General features: G+C 48.5%; 1 protein-coding gene across 1 annotated transcript in view; it reads left to right on the plus strand.

Moving 5' to 3' along the window:
* Positions 1-21,998, plus strand: part of UBE3C (ubiquitin protein ligase E3C) — a 66,555-nt gene that overhangs the window by 6,704 nt on the left and 37,853 nt on the right. Inside the window, exons 4-13 of the mRNA XM_023536737.1 lie at positions 1,016-1,162; positions 2,545-2,660; positions 3,296-3,453; positions 4,132-4,285; positions 4,695-4,915; positions 5,389-5,543; positions 7,742-7,929; positions 14,601-14,687; positions 18,880-19,037; positions 20,006-20,238. Of these exons, the coding sequence (XP_023392505.1) occupies positions 1,016-1,162; positions 2,545-2,660; positions 3,296-3,453; positions 4,132-4,285; positions 4,695-4,915; positions 5,389-5,543; positions 7,742-7,929; positions 14,601-14,687; positions 18,880-19,037; positions 20,006-20,238 (1,617 nt within the window). The remainder of the gene's footprint in view (positions 1-1,015; positions 1,163-2,544; positions 2,661-3,295; positions 3,454-4,131; positions 4,286-4,694; positions 4,916-5,388; positions 5,544-7,741; positions 7,930-14,600; positions 14,688-18,879; positions 19,038-20,005; positions 20,239-21,998) is intronic.

The raw sequence follows: 21,998 nt of genomic DNA on the forward strand, positions 1-21,998 counted from the left end.
GTCTGTCCACGCAAAACCTGGAGCGTGCGCGTCCACGCAGCGTAGTTCCCAATGGCCCGCGTGTTCATGAGCTAAATAAACGGGGAAACAAAACGCGGGTCACCCGCACAGTGGGGCGGGAAGCGGCCATGAACAGGAGCGAAGGACAGACACATGACATGATGTGGAGGAGCTTTAAAACCATCCTGCCGAGGGGGAGGAGCCGCGTGTCCTGTGACTGTCACACGAAGTGTCCGGAGCAGGTGGTTCTGTGCGGGCAGAAAACTGAACCGCTGTCGGGGGCAGGGGGCGTTCCGAAGACGCGTGGTGGGGGCACCGCGCAGGGCGAGTGTCGTGGAAACTGGTGAACGGTGCACTTCACAGTGAACGTTGTGGTGTGTGAACTATACATTAGTGATTTTCTAAAAGTCTTTACTATCTGAATGTCATTTTCATGGGTTCTGACTGTTTTCTCCTCTGTCCGTTTTTAGGAAGAAAGGCGAAGATTGAAAAATGCAATAATTATCCAGTCATTTATTCGAGGCTATCGAGACAGGAAACAGCAAGTAAGTTTATTAGCTGAGAAGAGATTAGAAAGGCACGTGAGAGCTTATTTTAAGTTATAGCCTTGGACTCTTCCAAGTGGGACCCATTTTGTATGTATTTTCGTACACCTGTTTAGTGAAAGTTAATGTTGATAATAGTATTCCCTCCAGTAATTAATTTTATTACTGTATATTTACGTGAAAATTCATAGGCGAGTTTGAGGTTATTTTTAAACAACACAGTACAAACGTAGGCCAAACCGCAACTAAAGACGGAACTAGAAGGAAGTGGTGGGAGGCTTTCAGTGGGCGTTTAGGGGTGCTTCGGTGCGTTCCAGATTTTTGTCGTCGTTTAAGCCCTTACTGGTAACTCCGCGTAAGGGCACCTTCCTGGGCTGCGCCCCGCCTCCTGTTCAAACGTTTGCTGTGCGTTTAGACCATGACGACGTGTGCGTGTGTACTTGCTGATTTGCGTTTTGTTTTGTTTTCAGTATTCCATCCAAAGAAGTGCATTCGATCGCTGTGCCCACCTGTCACAGTCTGGTGGCGCTTCTTCCATCGCTAATGCTCCCAACCTCACCCTCTTGGTGAGGCAGCTTCTGTTTTTCTACAAACCGAGTGAAGACTCAAAACGTTTGGTGAGTGTCAGCGACGTTTCGGCTTATCCTTGTTTACATACTTGCCAGCTTTTTAAAACGTGGTGGCCTAGCCCTCCAGTCTGTCCCCGCTTCGTGAGCGTTCCCTCAGCCTGTCATAATCGGTCATCTTTGCGGTAATGCGTTTGCAAGCACAATAATACGTTGAGCCATCTACCATGTCCCCATGATGGTCGCCAACACCTGGTTTCCACCGAGCCTTCCTTTGGTCATTGTGAAGCCCGTCCTAAATCTTAGAGCCTGTTATCTGTCAGGCTTTCATAGGAACCTCTAAAACGTAGGACCTCTCTCTTCAAATATCCAAAATATAGTTGGATCACTCAAAAACTGTATAGGGTTCTGCCGTATCAGTGATGAGGAGAAGTCCGTCTTAGTGGTGGGGACATAGACAGATGCATCGATGCATAGTGAGGACAGAGGAACACTGTCGCTCCCCTGGTGTTGGCTTTAAGTCCCAGCATTTCCTTTTGAGTCGAGCGGGCTGCAACGTGAGCTAGAGCCAGTTGAGAGAGGCAGGCAGGTGCTCTCCGCGCCCTGCGGGCTTCCTCGAGGGCAGGCCCTTTCCGCTTTGCGTCTGACGTCGATGCGAGAATCAGAGCAAGAATCCCCTGCTTTTTGGAGCAGTCTGCGCCCGTTCTTGTGCTCTCGACGAACCCTGTAGATTGGAAGATCACCCAGGAGCACAGACATGGGGTGCCGTAGGGGCTGTCGGGCGTTTGTCTGCTAGAGCATCTCTGGCGGCAGCTGGAAGGGGGCGCCCGGGGCGAACATCCGCAGTCTGCTCCGGTTGGGAGCAGATCAGAGCAGATGGCTCGTGTGCAGTTTCGAAAATGCCGAACAGCATGAAATGCCATCGAACTTGGCTGATAGAACAGAAGCGACCCTGAGTGTTTATTCAGTTTCAAACACAAATGCAACAGTAAATTAGCCGTAGGTGGGGCGAGCCTCCCGCCGGCCCTCCAGCTCCCTGACCCTAGCCTGGCCGTGCCCACCGCCTTCTCCCATAGCCCTTCCAAGGCGCTGTGCAGAGTAAAAAGGAGAAACAGAGGCCTCTGGAACTCACGGCTAGTATTCTGTTTCCCGTACAGTTTTATTATGGATTGCCGATTTTTGCAAATGAACCGTTTTGTTTCAGATTTATATGAGTTTTAAGTGTGCTTTTTTTAGTAATAAATTTAGTGATTTAGCTTAGGACTGATCTGCCATCTTAAGATGTAAAATCTAAAATATGTATAAGATGTACTACTTATATTCTGATTAGTTTTAAGTATTTACCACCTAAGGAAATTTGAAACGTTACGTGTTTTAGTAGACAATGACCTTGTTACGGATTGAGAATTACTTTGTACGTTTTGCTGTTTCAGATATGGATGTATCAGAACTTAATTAAACACAGCTCTGTGTTCGTCCGGCAGTTGGATGGGTCCGAGAGACTTACATGCTTGTTCCAGATAAAGAGACTGATGAGCCTCTGTTGCAGGTGAACATCGCAGTCGGCAGCTTGAATAAAGTGCGGCTGCCACTTTCGCTGTCTGCGGGAGCACCTTTCGGTTTTCGTTGTCTGAGACAGTGGTTTTCCTCTTTTTCCTTTTGAGACTGTGCGATATCCCTCGTATTGCACTTTTCGCCGCTGGCGATTCTGGCCTGTAGAAGTTAAAACGTAGGTTTAAATACCTTCCCACGATATTTTCTCTCAAGCACGCCCTGGGGTTATCTGGTGGCGCGGCAGCTGTCCTGGTGACTGGTGAACGGATGAGCCCGGTGACAGGACTCCCGCTGAGCGAGCGGTGCCGTTCTCCCGGCTCTCTGCCGAATCGCAGGCTCTTCACACTCAGGCCTGTCGCTGAGTTCTAGTCATGATTGACGCGTGAACTTAAAAATGAGTCACTTCCACGCCTTTCTTGGATTCAGTTTGTAAAAGAGCCCATTTAAGTGGTGTGAGCTATAGGACCTGAATGAAAGCGCGAGGTAGCATCTTTACCATTTAAGAAAAATTGCTATCTGCACAGTTGCGAAATTTTCAAATAATTCTGAGCACAGTGCGTGACGGTGGTTTGAGGAAACTTGGTGGTCTGCCATCCAGTGAGTGTGTGGGTGCTTTCTTCATTTTCACAGGTTGCTGCAGAACTGTGGCGACGACAGTTTGAATGTTGCACTTCCCATGAGAATGCTTGAGGTGTTTTCATCTGAGAACACTTACTCACCTGTCTTACAAGATGCTAGCTCTGTGGTGTCAGTGATTGAACAGATTTTGCACTACATGATTCAAAATGGTAAGTAGCAGGCGGGGTCGGAGCTGTGGGGAGGCAGAGATGCTCCCAGGGACCGCTGGGCTCGGGCACCCACCCACCCACAGTCTACCCCACTGGCCACACATGGGACAACCCGAGTGTCCGGGAGGGTGACCGCAGCAACAGATCAACATAGAGCATTGTGTTTACGTCCATGAAGACAGCAAGATATATATTTTTAAATCACAAAACTAATTCAACACTTGGAGGCTGCTCAAGAGAGAAATTTTAAAAATCACGATGTTTGGGCTTTGCTTACTTGGACCCTGATTCAAGCAAACTAGTTAAATAAAATTTATAACGTGAGACGATTGGAGATTAAATACCGGCCAGATATATTTGTGATATTAAGGAGTTACTATTTATTTTAGCTGTAGTAATGGTGTTTTTAAGAAACATAAAGTCCTTGTCTTTGATGACACGCTGAAATGGTTTGCTTCCAGATGAGCGGAGGGTGGGCGGGCAACTGGCTGCGGTGATCACCGATGCTGGGTGATGATGGCACATGGAGCTATACACTGTCCAGGCTGCTTGTGCTACCTTTCGACGTGTTCCTTAATAAAACGTTGAAGGAGGTTTATTAAAAGCATTTAAAAACTGATGTTTTTTTCCTCATTATAAGGTACCAAATTTTAAATACATGTTTTTCCTTTCTTTTAGGGTATTATAGAGCTCTCTATTTGTTAATTAACAGCAAGCTTCCATCAAGTATTGAATATTCCGATTTATCTCGAGTTCCTATAGCAAAAATTTTGCTAGAGAATGTTCTGAAACCATTGCACTTTACTTACAACTCCTGTCCAGAAGGCGCAAGGTGAGAACGGGGTAATTTTCTTATTTTGTAATTTCGCAAGATCTGTACCAATGACTGTGACAGGGCGCTGTCTTAAACAACAGACTCGAAAGCCAAACTTTTACTTTATTCCTGTGACTCAGTGTAAAGAAAAATGTGCTTTGTCCACGAGACCTGCACCCTCATGTAAATTTATAATTCTGGAGACCTGGGTATTTTCCTGCTTTCTAGTAGCCGTGGAAAGATACCCTAACGTGGCAGTGTTCTCGTCACAGGGAAGACAAAGCGAAGTTCATTTCGGGGTATCCTGGTTGGTAGCGAACGCTCGGCTTTGCTTGTTTTAGAAGGGCAGTTCGCAAGTTGACGTTCGTCAGTGGTTTTGGGAACGTCGAGTTCTGGTTCGTTAAACGCTTGCTTTCTCTCTTTCTAGGCGGCAGGTTTTCGCGGCCTTCACGGAGGAGTTCCTGGCTGCGCCTTTCACAGACCAGACCTTCCGCTTCCTCATCCCCGCGTTAGCGGACGCACAGGCCGCCTTCCCCTACGAGCCCTTTCTGAGCGCGCTGCTGTCGCGGGAGGGCGGAAGTTCAGGGGCAGGCGGGGGCGCCCCATGGCTTTTCTACTTTGTCCTGACCGTTGGTGAAAACCACTTGGGTACGAAGCGCGCCACATTCTGCCTGAACTCACGCGTAGGTAGCGGGCAGCTCAGTCAGGGAAGGCAGCGCAGTGCTGGGTGTCATGCTGCCAGCGCAGCCTCTGGCTGGGGACTTCTTGGGACGGTGTGTTTGTCGGGGGCTGTGTCCTAGACGGTGTCCCTGGGGAAGTTCTGGGCAGGGTAAAAACCTCCCATTTCGATGCTTGTCATGAGGCCACACCGACTCAGAAGAATTTTGGCATCGAACAGGAAAACTCTAGTGTGGGGCCGTCGTCACCTGTCGTGCAAAACCCCTCATGTGCCCGTTGGAGAATCCCCTAAGGTGTTTTAACACGTGCATCACACGTGAAGCGTGAGGATGTTAATAAGCTTTTTCGTCAGAAATGCCTCAGTATAAGACACACGATGCTGGAGCTTCCCAGCGTCTTTCTGGTCGCTGTCGGTAACTCTCGTGCTTGGCTGTCGTACACAGGGACCCTCTCCGAGGAAGGACTGCTCGTGTACTTAAGAGTGCTGCAGACCTTCCTTCCTCAGCTCCCGGTCTCGCCTGCCAGTACGAGCTGTCAGGACTCAGCCAGTGACTCTGAGGACGAGAGCGAAGGGACAGACAAGCAGATGAGCGCTCCAGTAAGCCCCGTGGGCCCGCGCGTCAGTGGGCGGGCGGCAGTGTGGACGGCCTCCCGCGTCTCCAGGCCGTTTTGAGCTCTGCGTGCATCTGTTTTTAAGGGCAGAGTGCTCCCGGAGCGCGCTCAGTGAAGCGCTCCAGCCCCGCAGGTGCAGTCGCCTCACCCCGCCGCCGCCACGCCCCTTCCCTAGGGACGCCTGCCGTGCAGGCCCGTCCTGCAGACCTCTTCCTGTACACGGGAGCAGTGTTTAGGGAGACGCAGGGCGCGCTGTTTGTTTCTCGTGCACGATAGGGTCTTAGTGTATATTAACGTAATTATCACTCAGGAAATGTCCCTTCGAAGTGAAGGGGTCGGGCGAAAAGGCGATGGTCCTGCTTCTCAGGGAGCACACGTGCCGTGTGCCAGGCACGATTCTGTCTTCTAAAGGACGTTTCTGATGCTGGCTTTGTCGAGATTCACTTTCCCATAAAGTTCACCCTTCTGAGCGATGTGCAGCACACGTGAGTGGTTTTTCAGTGGAGTACAAACCAGTGCGCGGCCACCAGCACCGTCTACCTTCAGAACATCTCAGCGTCCCAGAAGGAGCCAGACCCGCTAGCACCACCTCCCTTGTCCCCAGCCCCCAGGACTGAGGACACGGTTACGCTCCTTCTCGCCCTCTCTTGCGAACGCCAAGTAACATCTTTTGTTCATTTTTGCCACATTTACAGGTGCTAAATGTTACGATTCACTTTAAATTTAAGGTGCATTGTCACATTTATCTCTAAGTCTCCCTCTCCCATTTCCTTCCTAGTATTGTTCACTGTGTATTTTCAAGGGATAAGAAGTCCTCTCTCTCTCTCTCTCTCTCTCTCTCTCACACACACACACACACACACACACACACACACACACACACACACACACACACACGATGTGTCTCACTCAAGCGGTACATCTGCTGGCCCCTTCCCTCGTGCGGTTAAATGGCTGGAGGTGAGCCCCCGATGGGTCTTCGGTGCCTCGTTAGGCAGGTGAGGTCAGCTGGCCGGCCGGAAGTCTGGTCTCGGGAAAGGGGGAGCAGACTGGTCCAGCAGAGGACGGTTAATCACGAAGGCGAGAACTGAGGGTTCGGTGGATGCTGGAATTGCAGCATCTGTCAGAACTCAGAACCGTGCACCAAAAAGTGAATTTTATTGTACGGTCAAAGAAGTGGGATCTGTAGGTAGAATGTAGATAAAAGTTTTGTTTTTAGAAGACAGTTTTTGTACACAATGTAATTTGTGTCACATGAGGAAGGGGCGTAGGCCATTTGCTGGAGACGCCCCGGGAAGCCCGTCCTTGCTGTGGGCACACTCGGAACAAAAGTGAGCACGTAGGCTTGCTCTTGCTTGCACTTCTGACATTTAAAAAGTGCGCTTTGATGTCTTGTTATTTATGTAGTCCTTGTTATGACATATTTAATTAGGTACATCTGATTGAAAGATTCAGTGTGGCACATAGAATTTATTTTATCTCTGATAGTGTTTTATTACAAATTACATAAATTATATCCATCTGGGTCTCCACATAGTACAGTCACCAATACCCAATGTCACATACCGATTCATACTTATACATCTAGGTACATGTATGAAAAACGCGTATATCTTTGGTTAATACCACAAATAGGTAAACTGCATAGAGCATTTACTCAGGCTTTATTCAGTGAGTCAGGTCTAGAAAAATTAAGACATAAAATAATAGGTTTATGTATTTATTTCATTTGGTTGTCTTTAAATACATTCTTTAATAGTCTATTTTGCTTAAACTGTTATCTCAAATAATCTTAAGTGGAAATTCTATCAGTGATAATATATTTTCACACACGTATGCTCAGTACACTGTAGTCCAAAAAATATGAAATACATTTTTCTTAAGATGCAAATACTGAAAATATGTCCACATCAATGGGCAGAAGAAGCTGAATGTTCGCCGACCCGTGCCATGCCGGGCTCGCCGGCGCCTGATACCCATCGCGCCCGCGGCTCTGGGGGCCCTGTTACTCGGGTGGGTGGAGCGGTACAGGTATTGAGAGGCTCGTCGTGCTGTGGATAAGTGTTGGATAATGCCTATCTCGTATTTCCACTTGAGGAAAAGTAAGATTTTATATGTGTTCGTAGCGTAGAGTGCGTTCTAATGGCACATCGTTAAGGAGACTCATTTGTCTGGGCGTTTTAGGAGGACGGCCGGCTGTCAATACCATACGTAACAGAGGAGTGTCTGAGAAAGCTGGATACGAAGCAGCAGACCAGCACCCTGTTAGACCTGGTGTGGAGGGACTCCGCGGGCCAGGAGGCCTTCACTCTGGTGGCCGCCGTCTGCCACACGCTCATGGTGCAGCATCGGGTGATGGTGCCCAAAGCCAGGCAAGTCCGCTTGGGGTGCCGGCGCGAGAGCGCGGGGGCACGCCTTCCTCCCCTGTCCCCGCTTCGGTCTCCGTCTGCACCGTCTTCTCCGTTCTTCCCTCATAGGACGTGCTGTAGAATGTTCTGCTGTCCACGCACTTGGTGGAAAATGCAAGTTTGTTTTTCTTTCCCGAACCAACTGTTATGAGTCCTTTTCCTGGCCGTGAGTCTCTGAAGCGCCCTGTGTGTAAGACGTTAACAAATGACAGAAGCTCATTTTTCTGTAACGTCTTAGGAATGAGAGCAGTTTGGTTCTAACCTCCCACTTTAAGAGGCGGACTCATGCCTTCCCTGACAGCACCAGCACGTGGCGTCTTTCTCACAGTTCTCGCTGTCAGGTTGCCGCGACAGCTTACTCTGGCACTCTGACAGTTTTGTTTTTCAAAAGTTTGAAGAGACTTTTGAGACGGAAAAGCAAGTTAACGTGGCTTATTTATGCTTAGATATTTGCGATGATAATCTTGAACTATTTTTTTCCCTCTATTTTGAATGTCAGTTTAGTGATTTCTTGGAACTTTAACAGAAAAATATTAAATAGAGCTCAGTGCAGAAATATGTAGTGATTCTACTAGGAACAGAGGGACCGGCGTTAGAGGCCACCTGCTGCCAGGCCCTGTCAGTAAGTAGCTCCTGCATTGTCAGATGACTTAGGTCACCCCAGAGGGTCCACTTTGGTTTTATAAAATGCTAGCCCCTGACATGAAAAGAGCTGTTTCTTGTGTTAGGAAAGTGTCCTTTGGAATGAGCTGTGTGTGGGAACATGTCATCAGCCGAAGCCGCCTTGTCAACACGGACACAGCCCGCTAAGTGGGTGCTGTCTGAGCTGACCCACGTTTATTGCTGTTGGAGGAAGTGAGATGCCGTGAGCTGCGACCCTCCCGGTGATTAGCTCCTGGTAGCTGGTTGCCTCAGAGCAGGATGTGGGATCCGAGGGTCCGAGCCCGCACTAGGTGGGACACTCGCTTTTGCTGTCGCGCAGAGTGCACCGCGAGTAGTTGCTGGGGAGCGATGGCTGTATCTCCGTGCGCCGCTGCCCTGGTCTGCGCCCAGCGAGCCGCCCAGGAGCTGCGTGCAGCCTGCTTTGTGGGGGCAGCGCCCGTTTCCTCTGCGAGCTGCTTGGGGGGCTTCGTTATGGCCTAAGTCTGTTAGGCTTAAGTGTTTAGAATGTTTTCTAGCTCATGAATGAGCTAATAGGCTTGCTTTAACCGGTGTAGTTTTTAACTGCTTTCAACTTTTGTTTAAAACACGATTAGTAGATTCCTGGCCGAGAGCTCACGCCCGAGTCCCCCAGGCTCCTGTCGTCCCTCTTCTTGTCCCGGTGGAGATTTGCCATTGTACTTTGTGTCTAGCGGTGATCGTCAGCTGCTTAGTCCTTTTTTGCTCGGTCGGTCTCTGGGTAAGCTGTCCCATACAAGTGGCTCCAGCCACTTCCCACAGTCCACAGGGCTGTGCTCGGACCCCTCACGCCTCCTGCGGCCGAACTCGGCACCTCCCCCAAGCCCGCGCGCTGCGGGAGCTGCTGTGCAGGGCCGCTACTAGTGGACCACAAAATTCATGCGAAGGCCCAGTTCCTCGGCTCCACCGGCCGCGTTTCCCGTGCCCAGCAGTCACGTGTGGCCAGTGGCTCAGAGTGGTTTCGCCATCTCAGGAGGCTGTGGGACGCATGCGGCCCTGGCGCCGGGCCAGCATCTGGGTCCGCATCCGGGCCTGCCTCGGTAGCGCCCCCTGCTTGTGGCCCCTGCAGTCTGCGAGCGCTGCTCTTTGCGTGCCGTGCTTTGCTAGACTGAATCGTCAGAACGGAACCCCACTTCCTGCATCCTCCTGTTTAAACATCTGCCAGTGGGTCCCCTTTGCTTTCAGGGGAGCACGCCCCGTGGCTGGCTGGCTCGTGGAAGCTGCCCTTACGGCCATTCGGTTACCTCTGACTTCATTTCTAGCCACAAAACACGCTTAGCCTCGGCCGTGCCGCGCGCCTGCGTTTCCTGGATCCCGCCGTGCTGCTGCTGCTGTTGCTGTCCCGTCCCTCTCCTTTGCCTGTGCCGGTCTCTGTCCAGGGGCGTCTTCCTGCTGCTTGTCCGTCTTGGCTGAGCTGTCCGTCACTCATGCTCAGGTCGCCATCTTTCAGAAGCCTCCCGTGTTTGTACTGTGACGCGTCCCCTCTAACGCCTGCTCCAGGGGCATTTTCGTTTTATGGCAGCTGTTCCGTTCGGAGTGTTCATTTGTAAGGAGTTGGGTTTACGTGTAAGGTGGGTAAATGGGCATATTCTTGGGGCCGTGACTGTTTTGTTCTATTAATATCTAAAAACTTTGAAACAGAATTTCAAGGGCAGTGTTTTAGGGATCAGCAAGGTTGACGTTACAGTTTGCCTATAGTTTTCTTGCAAATGCATCCAATCCTAAGGCTTCACAGATCAGTTTTGTTGCAACACATTCTTGCGTTTTCTACCAAAAGCGGCTGGAATGAGTCAGCTTGACTGCATGTTATCAAGCATCGTGATTTAGACTCGTGTCCTGAAAGCGGATGGCGCCCCCGCCCCCCGCCCCCGTTTCTCAGCGTGCTCGGCCCCGGGCCGCAGGGCCGTGTCCTCCGTGGTCCACACGGAGCCTGGAGCCCCTCACAGACGTGTCCATGGGCGGAAGTGCACGCTCGTGTCGCGTGTGCAGTGCAGTTACAAACCGCTCACGCTTTTGTAAGCAGGTTTTCATAGTATTTTTGAAAAATATTGAGGGTGTATGTAAGAGAGAAACAAATTTGTTTTTTTAACCTGTAATTTCACATTTACTTTTTATTATCAGTCACATTTTATGTATAACCAATAGATTTAATCAGCTATTGATTCACGTTAAAATTCCATTCTGTTAGGTCAAATAAAATTCGTGAGCTTTTTAGTATTTCAACACAATGATTTTTTTTATTAAATCTCTTTTGAAATCATATGTAGATGATAAATTGGCAGCAGTTATTGGTAGACACATCAAAACAATAAAGCAGGCTAGCTTTAGTCACATTAAGCAGTGTAGTCTGTAGTGAGTGTCGAAACGAGAATTTTGTAAACACTCGCGAATGGTAGGTAATTGATCACAGGGCAGACAGGTGACGCGGAGGGTCGCGCGGGGAGGCTGTGGGGAGGCCGTGGGGAGCGTCCGCTGCTCCGTTTTCAGGGCAGTGCTAGGAAAACGGTACGGGGCCTCGGGGGGCCTCGGGGATCGTTGCGGCAGCAGCAGCGGGGCCGCCTTCCCATTTAGTTCACACTGGCCTGAGAGAGAGTGCGTTTGCGTCTGTTCGTGTTAAATGAAGGAAGTGAGTTGTCAGGAGAAAGGGAACCGTGTTTGAACTGGCTTGGGTTCTAGCGCAGGGCCGTTCATCTGACACAGCCATGCCTAACGCTTCTCTTCCGTCCTCAGTGCCTGGTTTGCCAGGGAAGAAAAATTTTTTGGCAGGTCGCCTCCAACTGAAATGTGTCTTGAAGTTTTTATTATCATTAAGGAAATTTAGAATTTATTTTTAATCTTGCATTATCTCAGAGGTGAAATGTATTTTAATATTGCAATTTAATATCGCTTTTGCCAATGAAGTGATGCTTTGAGTAGGAAAACGCAAAGTGTGACGTTTGTACTTGTGTGCTACAAGATTGGGGGTGTCTCTGGGTGGCTGACTTATACTTCTTTCACCTGTGACAGCTTTACATACAGCGTAGAGCTGAGAACACCTTGCTGTTGTGACCCCTACTGTCTGTGTGAGCTGGTGTCGTCCACTGTGTTCTCTTTAATAACTTGAATTGTCTCTGCAGACAGCTGGCTGGAATTTATGACCTGAGTTGAAAGTGTCGCCCTTTACTAATTAACTCATAGGGTTGTCTTAGCTAAATAAAACTTAATGGCTAATTTTTAATGTATCCCAATATATGTAAAGAATGTCACTTTCTCTAATTGAAAAATAAAAATTGAAAAAAAAAGAAACATAGTACCAAAGAAAAGAAAAGAAAATGTCCTTTCTTTCTCTTTTAGCAGGAAAACCCCAAACTAAATTGTCAGTAATTTATAAAAATGTTTAAGAATTTATTTTATTGTTGTCTGTTGAGTGATTTAGGAAATATAATTGTTTCAAAGTTAACTTGTTATATAACTTTTGAAATGTGTAACCATTAAAATGGTGTTTCAGATATATATGGAAAGATGTTAATTATAATTTTTTGTGAGAAAATATGTTATAAGAGAATATATTGAGAGAACCCGTTTTGTTTACCCGCGTACACGGTATTTGTAAGATTGATACCAAAGCTCTAACTCTCAGTGTTTCTGGGAAGGTTGGGTGAAATGTTGCTAATTTTCTTTTGCCTTGTGGTGTCGTTGTTGTTAAGAAAAACAAAGGAAACACCTTTTGAAAAGACGTAGTTTTTCAGGTTTTCGAGGTGCTCAATATTAGTATTTATATTGAACGCAGTTTTGAGGAATCTTGCTATCAGTAACATTATACTAGATAATTTTTAAAAAGAACTCAGTTTCTTCACCAAAGAGAAATAAGGCCAGGAAATACTAGCCTTCCAGAGTTCGTTTATGTTGAAAGTTCATGTTTTTCATAGCTTTTTTCTTATTCTTTTTTTGATCGTTTGGGTATCTGTTATAGCATATAAAACTTCATAAAGAAAATCAAAACTTTAACACTCTATTTATATATTTGGTTTACGGTGAGCGTTTTGAATACCTCAGGGATGGGGCGTGTATCACCACTTCTCGACGTAGCTCTGGTCCTCAGCAGGATGGCCTCGCCTGCAGTGGATTCTAGGTGGCCGTTTGCATGGACAGCGGTGAGGCCGGTTCAGCGTGCTTGACAGCACGGGTCATTTGCTTTGCTTCTGTAACTTACTGTGTCATTACCATTTTTCATTATGCCAATAGAGTTTTTAAAACTGTCTCCACCTAGTTTTGAGATTCAGCTAGTTGGCTTTCCTGTGAGTTGGTGTAGTGTTGTTACCTCTTTGTCATCGTGCGTACTTGTGACAGACAGCACGCTTTATGTGGAGTCCTACGTGTGAGCTGGGAAAGACCTTAGACTTGATGTCCAGCCCTTCGTCTCCTAAGGAAAGCAGACTGCTTTTGGCCCACGGACGTTTGAAGAGTGGCTGGGCTGAACGATCTAGATCCTTTTTAGCCCGAGATGTCATGATTCTGGGTAAAAGTTACGTCCTTTACACTCTCACTGGTTTTTATGATTGTGCTTTTAATGCCATTTGGACACCTGAGGCTGCTCCACCTGCGATGTCATTGGTCTCTCTGCACTCGGAAGATGCTGACCCCGAGGGACGGTCCCATCTTTTGAATTGAAAACACTCGGTGGAGCAAGTTTGAGATTTTTTTTATTGAAAAGTGACTTATTTCTCTAAACCCTCTTTATTTCTCTTCCACTACGGGCATTTAAGTTAATACACTTCTCACAAGATTTAGTCTATTAAAATATTTTATACTCTACTCCATACAGTGTTTACAGTAAGTCCCGCCATGACTCCATAGAGAGTTGTGGGTGCACACTACATCCAGTTACGGTTACGGCCATTTCTCAGGAAATGTGAGGGGCCCCGGGCCGTGGTCCCCTCGTCGAGGGGCGGGGGAGCCCTCTGTCCTCAGCAGCCTCGGTATCTGCCTGCTCTGCCGCCGGCTGGCTCTGCCGTCCTGGAGCCAGACTACACTGTAGCCTCAGCACCCCAGCCGAAGTGTGGCGGACCGGACGACATGTGGGTTTTAATGGTCCCCACGTGGCACGTCGCATGCCCCCCACCTCCGGCCCTCCCTGACGCGTGCCGGTCCCACCGCGGAGACCGACGCCCCCCGCCTGCTCCCTGAGCCCCGCGGTGGCGCCTCCTCCCTGTTCTGCGCCACGGGAAGTCCGCGCACGCGTTCCCTCGGTGCCGCTCCCGCCGCCCTAACCTTGATCGCTGTGCCTTAGTCTCGTCCGTGAAGTGTGAGGTTTGACTGCTGTGCTTCTAAACGTGCTTCATGCGAATGTTTTTTCTGATTATAAAATTGTGACTACCGAGTACATCTTGTTACAAAAATGCAGTGTCCTGCATAGGGCTAATTTAAGTGGTCCACAAGGTTCTTTAGTTTCTAAGTCAAATCGATATTATACAGAAGGCAGTTTTAACCTTTAAAACATATTTTTAGGTTTAAATTATTTTTAGATGTTAACATTTTGAAAAACAATTTTGTGTGTGTGTTTCAAGAACGATGGCATAAAACCAGTCACTGAACACTTAGACGTTTTACAGAGGTCTTTCAGTAGTGATGATATCAGCCACCGTGATGTCACAGTGTGTTCATTTAGGGCGGCTTGTCCCAGCGGGGAGCACACACTCACCTTGCGCTGGCCAACAGCCCGTCTCCCGAGGGGCAGACCTCGGAGCCCCAGCCCGGCCGTCCGCACTCTGGGGCGGTCGATGGATTCCAGAGACGGTTGGTTCTCGGTGACCCTCATTCACCAGGCATCCTGTCGTGGGAAGCCCTGTTGTGGGAAGCGTGCTCTCTGTGGTGGTGACGCGGGTGTTTCTCAGATTGTCCCTGATCCTCGGGGCACCACTTTTTGGGGAACCGCGTTGAACGAGTGTTCGCTTACTCTTGTTTCCCGTTCCTTTCAGGCTTCTCTACAGCTTAGCCTTCAATGCCAGGTTTCTGAGGCATCTCTGGTTTCTCATATCTTCAATGACCACACGGATGATCACAGGGTACGTACGTGTCACATGGACTTACAGATTGAGCTTAAAACATGGAAAATGGCAAGCTAATAAAAAATGCTGTAAGAAGGTATTTTTCAATGCTACTTAGATATAGCTTATTTCATATTAGAAGATAATTCTACTGTTCTCGATTTCATAAGAAAAAATTAATGCCAATTATATGTATAATTATGTATATTAAGGATGTGGATTTATCTAAGGGTTAATTTGTCTTATAAATCTTAGACATTTTTTGAAAACGAGACTTGAAATTTCTTTGCTCTACAAGCATTAAAGATATCAGACATTGTAGGTAGAAGTAGGTTTCAAAACCTTTACGTTGAAATGATATTTTTCTTATCTGAATCTTTCTGTAACTCGAAGGCTAGAATCTTTAACGTGCAGGTTTCAGTGGAACGTGGAGTAAGTGGGGAATTTCACATTTGCGGTAAGCTGCCTTAGCCCGTCACCATGCCGAGTCCCCCTGTCGGGGACCGCAGCGACACCCCCCGCCCCCGCTCTGTGCCTCGGAAAGACGGAGTCGACTCAGGTTGTCTCTGGAGACTGAACTTCCACACGCGCGGCACGTGGCGCTGCCCGCGCTGGACGTGTCGGCGGCCCTCGCCGTGCACTGCCGGCCTCGCCCGCTTTGGCGCAAGGGCGCGGCTCAGGTTCAGCGCAGAGCTTCGGGAGGAGGAGTGCTGCTTTTTGTTTTGTTTCGTGTTTTGTCTTTTGGGCGGACTAGACAAAAAGTTGAAGGGAGGAGTTTTTGTGGTGCGGGCGGGGCGTTCGGCGTTCCAATGTGCCCTCATGTTGTCTGCAGTCCCGCTTGGTCTGTGCCCCGTAGATGCTGCTGACAAGTCCTGTGCTGGGGTTTGCGGCTCTCGAGCTTCTCCGTGGGCGTCAAGGGAGCGACGACCACGTTTTAGCGCCCCGCGTCAGCAACAGTCAGCCCTGTGTCAGGTCCTCCGTACAGAGTTACTCTCATGATAGAGGGGGTGTCTCTTTGTTGATAGCATTACTTTGAGTTACTTTCATGCTTTTTTCTTTTAATTTTAATGCATCTTAAGTGAGCAAAGGGAGTTTTTAGTGGTACCATTGCAACTGGTAAAACTCAGAAAGGCTGAGTGATTCGCCGTGTACGCGCGGGGAAGGCGCAGAAGTAGAGACGAGAGAAACCGAGCAATGTTCTTCACAGCTCCTCCTTTTCGGATTGAGATGCAGGGCTATTAGGTGTGTTTTGGTTTGGTTTTGGTACATTTTAGCTGCTTATGGCCACGTCCGCCTTGGCTTTCAGGAGTGACAGGTTTGTTTGAGGCAGGAGACTGGGCCTCACCGGGACAGGAAATTGGCATTGACCTGCAGTGTCTCAGCTTAGCGACAGAGCTCTGCCTGATGATTGCTTCCTTGTTTATGGCATTTGTCTCTGGGCGAGGAAATGGAGTCGTGGTGTGTGAAAGAAAAACGAGGTGACCTTAATTACTTTAAATTATTAGTATTATTTAATAAGTTGGCAAAGTCACGCACATTTTTTTAAAACTCATTTCTTAAAAGCTCATGTGAGAATTTGAAGTGTTTTTTTACTTATTTAATTTATTAAAATAAAGTCCCTCAAGAAACTTAGAGTATATTCATCAACCCCCATGTACATCTCATCGTATTGACCGTTGGAATAAAATGCCTGATTTTTCTGAAAATGGCATTGAGTTTAATCTGAAAATAGTTTTACGGCCAGACACACACAGCCAGGACCTCTCAGCTTTAGTGGGCGTGGGGGCGGGCCCCCAGGTCTGAGCCCAGGGCCTGCAGCCAGACAGGCTCCTGGGTGACTGGGCTGCAGGCGGAGATGAACCCCATGACCAGCCAGCCGGCTTCTCTCTTCCCTGAGACTGTGCTTTACCAAACCTAACGCGAGGGCCCTCTGCCCGTGCCACCAGCGTGCAGCGAGCGGCGCGTCTGCCCCCGACCCCGAGGCTGGCATGGCCCTCGGGGCCTGTCACTCAGCAGGCTGTGGTGGCAGTGTAGCGCCCGCTTCTCCCTGCGTCTACACCGGTAGTGCTCTCCAGTGTTTGAGACAGGCGTGTGCTCAGCACGGCTCCGGGGCGGAGGGCACCCCCTGGGCTGGGGAGTAGCAGGGGCCAGGGGCCACCGGGCCTCGTCGGTGCGTCTGCCCCGGCCGGCTCTCCTGTCATCAGTCAGTGTCTCTTCCATTACGGTGAGTTATGGACTTTTGATTTGCACGTAAGTCTTTGAGACGGACCTATTTTCAGAGGGATATTTGAGTCAATGTCTATGGCAGAAAGAGCGGCCAGCAGAGGATCAGGACTGACCTTTCATTTCTGTCCCAGCTGAGGGAGCAGGCACATGCCTGACCCTCCGTGCCAGTCACATTTGCCACTAGAATGAGGGTGATGAATGCCTTCGCGGGCCTCCCAGGGGCTGCAGGAGAACCAGTGAGCTCAGGCCAGGAGCTGCCCTCGTCCCTTCTAGGGGACGGAAGGAGTTTCAGCGTGCTGGCGGGTGCGGGCCTAACCGCGGTGGTGGCGACGGGGACGATTGCGAGCACAGGCATTCCGGACTGCAGTAACAGCAGACAGCTAGCTGGCGTGTCACTCTGGGAGCTAGCACAGCGGCCGACAGCTGGTCTGTCACTCTGGTAGCTGCAAGAGATGCTTTCTTCACGTCGCAGCCGGTTGACGCGGTGTCTCGCGTCCAGTCCAGGTGGATGCACCTGGACGGTAGTAGTGGTTCATCAGTCACGTCCGTCACTTTTGTAATCCGCGTTTAGGGGCAAGGCTTCCCAAGGACCCACCCTTGCTTTCATTAACGTCTACAAAGCATGCGACGTTAAACAGTTTCCCTCGTGCATCTGAAAGTGTCACTGTGGGTGGCCCCTTGCTCAGCTTGGTGGGGAGTGACTCGGGAGGTAGGAGGGGACTCCTGTCTTCGCCACCGGGCAGGTAAGGAAGCCAGCGCCGCCCAGTTAAGTGGCCCTGCGCCTCGTTCAGCCTCCACATGCAAAGCTTTTTTCTGTCACCTCAGCTTTGGCAGGGGAGTGGGACATTTGTACTTTGTCCCTTTGTGCATGTCCTCACTGCGTTCCTATGTTGGCCAAACCCTTCATTCTGGAATTCGTTGGCCATGGTGCTCAGTGCTGCCTGCACGTGCGAGCGAGGCGCGCCCAGGCGGCCAGGACGATGGCCGGAGCGTGCCTCTCAGCGGGAACAGAGTCCGCCTGGGTCCCAGCCGACGGCACAGCTCCCCACGGAGACCCTGAAGCCCCCGGGGTTCAGCCAAACTCAGCAGAGCCACGCCGGGCCTCGCCTCTGCCGAGCTCGCGCTCGTGGAACTTTCGGCAGTGCTGGGTGGCAGGTCACGTCTCACCTCCTGTGTATTTGTGGCCTTGTGGAACTAGAGGTTCGGGGTGTGTGCGTGAAGGAAGGGGAGGAGGGACCTTGCCACAGCATTGCCAGCCCAGGACTGGCCTGCCGTGCTGCAGGGCGCTGCAGGGCATGCCGCGTGGGAAGAGCTCGCGACCCTCTGCGAGCTGAGTGTCCGCATTCGACCTGAGGGAGGGGAACGGGTTCCAAGTGGGAGGGAAGACGGAGGGGGTCACGGCTCCTGACGGGTGCGTGAGCCCACAGAGCCTGCAGAGGACCGCCCCACGTCAGAGCGGCCCTGGCTGGGGGGTGTGCAGGGACGGGCTGGGGGACACACCTGGATGGTAGACCGAGGCCCAGCGTAGAACAGGGCACCTGGTTCCTGAAGGTCCATACCCGGGCATGACGTTCAGCGGCTTCGAACGTCCCTGGGTATAGTGGCTGGATGAGCGTCTCACGCGGCCAGGGCGGTCTGCATCGGAGGGCATGCTTCTCGGCACCGAGGCCACGCCGTGTCCTTGGCAGTGACCTTGCTCCCTGAACCTCGCTCCATAGGGCCAGCCCTGGGCCACGGCGCGCCCTCAGCAACTGAACTCACCCTGTTACCGAGGGCGTTCGCGGGGAGTGCTGGGTCGGTGCCGTTTTTTGTTATTTGTTAACCTATGTTGTTAGAGTGACTTTACTTTCCCTTTAAGTGGATTCATTGCTAACGTAAATGTGATTTTCCATGATTATATTTGCCTGATGTTATGTCTTAATTTGTTCCCAAACTAAAACTCATCTTGAAATCCTGGTTTTTCTCTCCCTTTCCCCAATCCAAGGTCTGTGGTGCCGCTGCTGCAGGTGATATCAAGGGGGTCCCCCATGTCGTTCGAAGATTCCGCTCGCATCATCCCACTCTTTTACCTTTTTAGCTCCTTGTTTAGTCATTCACTGATTTCCATACATGATAACGAATTCTTCGGCGATCCCATAGAAGGTAAGAGGTTTTTTTTTAATGAATAATATTTTTTTATTTTCCAGTTATTTTTGGCATACAATACTATAATGGTGTCAGGCACACAGCATAGTGATTAGACATCTCTGTAACTCACACAGCGATCACCCCAGTGCGTCTGCGTAGTTATTACAAGATTCTCAGCTGCGTTCCTCATGCCGTCATTTCTGTCCCCGTGACTGTCTCGTAGCTCCCAGTTTGTGCTTCTTAATCCCTCACCCCTGTTTCACCGACTCCCCCAACCCCCTCCCATTTGTCACCTTCAGAATGTCCTCCATGTATCCAGAAGTTTGTTCTGTTTGTTCGTTTGGTTCTCTGGATTCCGCATATGTGACAGTCACATGGCCGTCGTCTCCCCGGTCTGACCCCCTCCACTCGCACACGACCCTCCAGGTCCATCATGAACTATCTGTTCCTGTCCCCTTACCTGTAGTCTCCGTGTCTGTTCATCAGAAGCGTGAGTCTCTTGTAGGCAGCCTGTGGAGGGGTTTTGTTTTTGTATCCGTTGAGCCACCCTGTCTTTTGATTGGAGCACTTAATTCTTTTTAATTTGAAGTACTTTGTACTTTTAATTTGATCGATATGTAGTTATTGCCATTCTTTAGACTCTGGATACGTATTTTTCTTCTTAAAGAAGTCCCTCTAGCATTTCCTGTCGTACTGGCCTGGTGCCGATGAACTCCTTTAGCTTTTTCTTGTCTGGGAAGCTCTTTATCTGTCCTTTGCTTCTAAATGCTAGCTTTGCTGGGTGGAGTCATCTTGGTTGTAGGTCCTGGGTTTTCATTACTTTGAATATTTTATGTTAAGTAGAAGGTAAGAATTTTGAGGAATCAGTTTGTCACTGGCCCCATGGCCTATTTTCATAGATGCTAGAAACGTTTTAAGCCTTTTGGTGTGTATTGAGAAGTTTTTAAAAAGTTATGATAGAAAAATTGGATCATGTTTTCCAGTTGTAGGTCAAAGACAATCATCCATGATGCCTTTTACTTTAGAGGAGCTAGTGATGCTGTCACGATGCCTTCGCGACGCATGCTTAGGGATCATCAAGCTGGCTTACCCGGAAACGAAGCCGGAAGTCCGAGAAGAATATGTCACCGCATTCCAGAGCGTTGGAGTTACTACTAGTTCTGAAATGCAGCAGTGTATACAGATGGAGCAGAAACGATGGATTCAGCTATTTAAGGTATAGAGTTTACATGTTTTTTGTTTAGTGAGGTCAAAGAATGTGTAAATGTGTTTTGATTTGACTCATTTCAGAAGCATAGAAATACAGGTTTGCTTCAGGCGTAATTTTTAATTTACGAAACTTTTAAATTTAGAAAACTCATTTTCATTTTACGTTTGCTTTCTTTTAAAACCTTGTTTTTGCCTTGTTTCATGCATCTCTAATAATTGCCCTAAGTACTGTCAGTGACAAGGTAACATCTAAATAAAATCTTTACAATATTTTTATTTTTCATTAAAAGATCTCTTACAGACTTAAAAATCTTATAAGCAATTGATTAACAAAGGCGGACTAAGCTCATCAATTTAATGCAAGTTGAATATAAATTATTTCAGATGTCTTCATTTTTAACCGTGCGGGATGAGAAGTTAGGGGTCGCCGTGTCTGCAGTGTTGGCAGGAAACCACCGCCACTGAGAATAGAACTGTTGGGGCGGAAAAAAAAAGAATAAGGTGCCTGACTTCCCGTGAAATTTCTGCAGCAAACACAGCTCGTCAGCTAAAATCGCTCATTAAGGGAGTGAGAGCAGAAGAAACGCATTTTCCAAATTGAGCGCTAGATTTACAGTCCGCTTAGTGCTGGCGACCTCTCCACACTAATGTTCAGTCCGAGTCATCAGCTGTCCCTTTAGGTCTTTCATCACTGCTTTTGTCAAGCTATCTATTTAATTGAAAGAAGTTAATTGAATGAAAATGATCAACTAAGCTTGTATTAATATTGCTAATGGAACGTCCTTCTTGGCCACGCTCGGAGAAAGATGCCAGACTAGACTTTAGGAAAGGCCCATTAGCGCTCGCTCCTAACCCGCCGGGCTAATTACAGCCTGCCCGTTCGCCCCGCGCGTGCGCGCAGCCTGCCCGGCATGGCCTGCCTGGTCTCGGCGCGTTTCCCTCCTGGGCGCGGGCGTTAGCGGCGCCGACAGTCACTGATGTGATCGCGCTGAATGCAGTGCGGATGCGTCACCGAATCTGTAATTTGTGCAGATCGACGTGATACGTGTTTGCACAATTAATTTTAATTACTGATCTCTGTAATCCTAAGTAAGCTTTGAAGGTCACGCGTTGAGCCCTTACTATGTTTTTTCCTAAAGATGGACACTTTTGCACCTTTTGTGAAAATAAGTTACAAATAAGCTATCTCACCCATTTAAAACCTATGATTCCTATGTAAGCTTTTCCTGGATATGTGTGTTATGGTAGCACATGTGGTTTTTTAAAAAGTATTTAATTAAAATAAACTCTGAGATCTTTGTTAGTAAATCTTTCCATTATGTAGGATACTAGGTATTATGTACAGTATCAGATAATTTTATTATTTTATAGTACCTATTGAGAATTTAATTATTTTCACCTGACAGGCTTATCTTTAGAACCTAGAAATCTGTGAATTTAATAACACTACATATTTTCCCCTTGACCTTGTTTTATTTTACTTACTCGTTAAATAGAAATTTTGTACTGAATTTTTTTCTTACGCCTCAGAGTATTCGTTACCACTTGATTCAGGATTGCAGGGTCTTAAGAGTTAGGGTGAAAGTTCACTTTTTTGGGGTATACGATTGTTTTAGGTCAGACCTGCGTTTATAACAGAATTGTGTGAAGACAGTTGTTTTTTTTTAAACAGAATTCCTGTTGTTTGAAAGAAAATTTTTATACAACCTGTTAATGAGCTGAGCCGTAAAAATAAGGGTGAGAAATCAAGGCATAGTCTTTCAGTAG

The sequence above is a fragment of the Pteropus vampyrus genome, unplaced genomic scaffold (assembly GCF_000151845.1).
Source record: "Pteropus vampyrus isolate Shadow unplaced genomic scaffold, Pvam_2.0 Scaffold168, whole genome shotgun sequence".
Taxonomy (NCBI): Eukaryota; Metazoa; Chordata; class Mammalia; order Chiroptera; family Pteropodidae; genus Pteropus; species Pteropus vampyrus.